The 3,671-nt window shown below is 37.9% G+C and overlaps 1 protein-coding gene across 1 annotated transcript; it reads right to left on the bottom strand.

Annotated features, from left to right (window-relative positions):
- Positions 1 to 360: 360 nt before the first annotated feature.
- Positions 361 to 2,578, bottom strand: LOC117125508 (fatty acid-binding protein, intestinal-like). Its single transcript, XM_033272015.1, has 2 exons — positions 2,421 to 2,578; positions 361 to 996 (listed from the first exon to the last, which is right to left on the bottom strand). Exons 1-2 carry the CDS (start codon positions 2,555 to 2,557, stop codon positions 591 to 593), a joined length of 543 nt encoding a protein of 180 aa, XP_033127906.1. The 5' UTR covers positions 2,558 to 2,578; the 3' UTR covers positions 361 to 590.
- Positions 2,579 to 3,671: the final 1,093 nt, after the last annotated feature.

The raw sequence follows: 3,671 nt of genomic DNA on the forward strand, positions 1-3,671 counted from the left end.
CTGTGTGTGTGTATGTGGGTGAATATAAGCACGTTTATTATGCTCTAGTTCATTCATAGTCTCACTCATATTCTAAGTCATTGTCGTTGTCCTTGTCATCGATATTATCCTTGTCATTGTTATTCTTTTCTAATTTGTGCTGTTATTTGTTGATATTGTTAGTATTATTAACATTATTAAATATATTTAAATATAGCGTATATCTGTAATTTGTGTTGGTCAAAGACTCTATGATAGTTGTTCCGTCGGTGTTGTCTTCTCGTGTTTACAACAGATATACCTACATATGACCTACATACTCTTACAAACTTTTCACCAATCAAAAGTCACGTCAGCCAAAAAGAAAACATCAAAAACATGTACTTATTTCCAAAAATTTTATTTAAACTTTTAAACTTTTGAACATATCTTGTATGTGAACACACATTGCCCTGTTTCCTTACAAGGGTGGCATGATTACGTCAGCCTCAATTTTCGATGTTGTTTTTGCAAAATGTCCAAGTTGTATTTAATATTGCAAAGAGTCAGTCCTTTTTCGTGTCTGATTAGACGTGTCAATTGAGGCTTGATGTTTTACTGTTAGCCACCATTTAGGCTTTGGCGAAGTAGCGCTTGGCTGATACGCCGTCGAATTCAAAAGTAACGACCATCTGTCCCCCGACAAGCTCACGGGTAACACCGTTGCCCTTCTCTCCCTTGAGCACCAGCTTAGCACCATCCCATGCTGGGGTCACACTCAACTCCTTCCCTCTTAAAGCTTTGATGTCTGGATCCACGAAGCTGGTTCCAATGGAGAAGCTGACATTCCTGTCTCCAGCTGCAGTGGTTGTCTTTATGGAGAAGCTGTCACCACTTTGAGAAATGGTTACAGTGGAGCCCTCTTGGGATGGACGCTTGTCAGCTGGAACGTTCAATTTGTCCAACAGAGTAGTCAGATTCTCTCCCTTCACAAATTTCCATGTTCCACTAAAGTCAGCAGGCATTTTGAAATTTAGTCTGTCAAAATATAAGACATGATATGGATGTTAGTGGCATGTAGACGTTTTAAGAATATTAGCATAATAACATTATCATTTTTTTTTATTTCTCCGGAGCCTGAACTTTTAGCTCAATACTGTACTGCAAATACGTCAATAATATTGGCTTGAATTAAAAAGAAAGTCGACAATGACCTGACAATAAAGGGAACACAAATTTTCCATCAATCATTAATAGACCTTTCCGGAGTGTCAATCAAACTTAACTGACTAATCAGAACAGCGCTAGAAATACGCGCGCGTCTCACAAACACACGTGATGTCCCTCACACGCACGTGTTCGCCTATGTTTTAACACTGTTGCCTTGTGGGACCTTAGCAACAATATCCAAGGGGCGGGGCTTAGCGGAAAGGTCCATTAATTAAACACTAAACTTTTTGGAATACTATCGTGTGCCTCCTTACAAAAATATTGGTTGTAAATTATACCTTATATTATTTTCGTACTGCTTCAAAGTAAAAAATAATGGCACTGAATTAGAAAAGCTGTATACACTTTAAACGAAATAATTATATTTTGCTGACTTTACCAGATTACCAGATCATCTATCTACTGTCACGTGATTTATTTAGCCAATCACCTCCCACCAGTGATTGTTTGCCAAGTTTAGTTAAGGGCAAATATGGGGTTGAGTGGAGTTCAGAAAACGACAAACAAGTTACTTTAACCAAATTAAGGTTTTAATGTGTAAACGCAATACATTGTCAGGGCACATTATAGTAGGCCTATTTTGACACGGTGACCTTTTATCATAACATTGCACCCTATGTTACTATTATTTTAACTTTAAGTAAGACCTGAAACGCGCGTTATTTATTTGGATAGGCGTCCCTGGTTTACAAAAAAACCAAATCAAAACTCAGATGCGTCTCGAAAACAGAGTTAAAACCTAATTGGCCTACACCAAAGAGTAGCATAATTATATATTAAAGATAAATTTAGGCAGTGTCAAATATTTTTGGGTTTGGTCGAGTTTGCATTGGTACAAGCTGGATAATATTTTTCCCTCAAAAAAAAATGCCCTATCTTTATTGTAATTTAGCGTTTAGTTTAAACGTGCCTAGCCCTATCATAACATTCGCGAACCTTGTGAATGTTGAGGTTGTTTCAATCAGATATTAACTATAGTATAGGCCTAACACAAAATTGTTGCAACGTTTGCAACGTTTTTTCTTAGTTGGAAATTACGTTATATTTAACGTTCTACAATATAAATAAACGGTATTATTACATTATTGTAACCTAAAACTGTTAGCTAACACATGGTGTTTAGTGTATGCCCGACAGATGCAAAAATAAAAATTTAAAATATAGTAATTATTATAAGCATACGGCTGTAGTAATTACAGTAATGAAACGAAAAAAGAAAACTTAAGACTTACCGGTTTTGTAGAGAGAAGTAGTGAGCTGATCGAGGAGTTGGTCGAGAGTGATCAAGGATGAAAAATGAGTGAAATTCGTTGTGATTTATACTCTGTTTATGTTTGATCACCTCATAATAAGAGGCTACCTTTTTCATCTACTCGAATAATTTCACGCATTCTCATTGGTCCATGTCATTTGAAGACGCTCATTGATTAGTTGAGTCTGATTTCTTATTGAATCAGTAAATATAGTCAAACAAATATTTAAATTAAGAAAATCAATGGCAACAAAACTTAAGTCGATCGTGTTGTAATATTTAAAGAACTTAAACATCACAGACAATGGCGTGTTATCTACCAGGACTTAAATTCTGGACCTATGACCTGTCTATATAAAGGAATCTTCTTGAATCCATCAACATGCTTATATTGCATGCTTTCACGGTGTTTGATTGATAACATAACGTTTTGTACAGAGTAACCTATCAAAGCAAATCAAAACTTCGCCGGGGCTATTTTCACACGCTTTACTATAGAATAAGGCCACAGGTGTTTAATAAAAGTGTTTTTCCCGGACTCTTCCTGAGGTTAGAATTATGACTATGATTATACAAACCGAAGTTGTTCCAGGGATCCCCACCCCATTTAATTCTTTCTTTGTACGTTCGTAGAGTATTGGTATTCCAGCCGAATTCCTTAAACTGGATGGCTGGGGTGGGGGTGTGATGGGAAACATGCTGTAAGTAGATTCGTCCCCGAGGCTAATAAAATAGTGATTTTAGATTCATAATTTTTCCTCTGGGCCAATGACAACATGGACTTAAGCACATGGGGGCCGATTTCAGCGAGGTGGCGAAATCCCTCTGACACTGGCATATTATTATAAGCCTGTCCATACTTGGGTGGGGGAGTCTAAGTGAGAGCGTAAGTGGGTCGCCTAAAATTCCCTCAACGTGCTTCAGGGGGCTAAGCCTAGAACCACCGAAATTGTAGAGTTTTAAGAGGCGTATTAAGAATATCATCATCTGTAAAAGTTACATAGGAATAATTTTTTCTCCAAAATAATTGTGTTAAGCTCTTCAACAAGGGGTGAGGTGTGTTGGGCAGCTGTTCAGAACGAGGGGGTTGCCTCACGGCCCTAACTTGCTACCACCACTGGGAACAAATTGTCCAGTCCACGTACACCCGACAAACGAACATAATTATGTTAACAATCAGGGGCGGATCCAGAGATGTCCGAAAGGGGGGGGGGCGAAATTTGGGCCGATC

Source organism: Anneissia japonica, unplaced genomic scaffold (assembly GCF_011630105.1).
Source record: "Anneissia japonica isolate Jap-2015-1 unplaced genomic scaffold, ASM1163010v1 scaffold7731_len1735946_cov199, whole genome shotgun sequence".
NCBI lineage: Eukaryota > Metazoa > Echinodermata > Crinoidea > Comatulida > Comatulidae > Anneissia > Anneissia japonica.

What these genes read in the sequence shown, in the direction of transcription:
- LOC117125508 (XM_033272015.1), bottom strand. Translation starts at nt 2,557, where the DNA reads ATGAAAAAGGTAGCCTCTTATTATGAGGTGATCAAACATAAACAGAGT. An exon ending in TACTTCTCTCTACAAAACCG is followed by an intron (nt 997 to 2,420) that starts GTAAGTCTTAAG and finishes ATATTTTGACAG; the next exon opens with ACTAAATTTCAAAATGCCTG.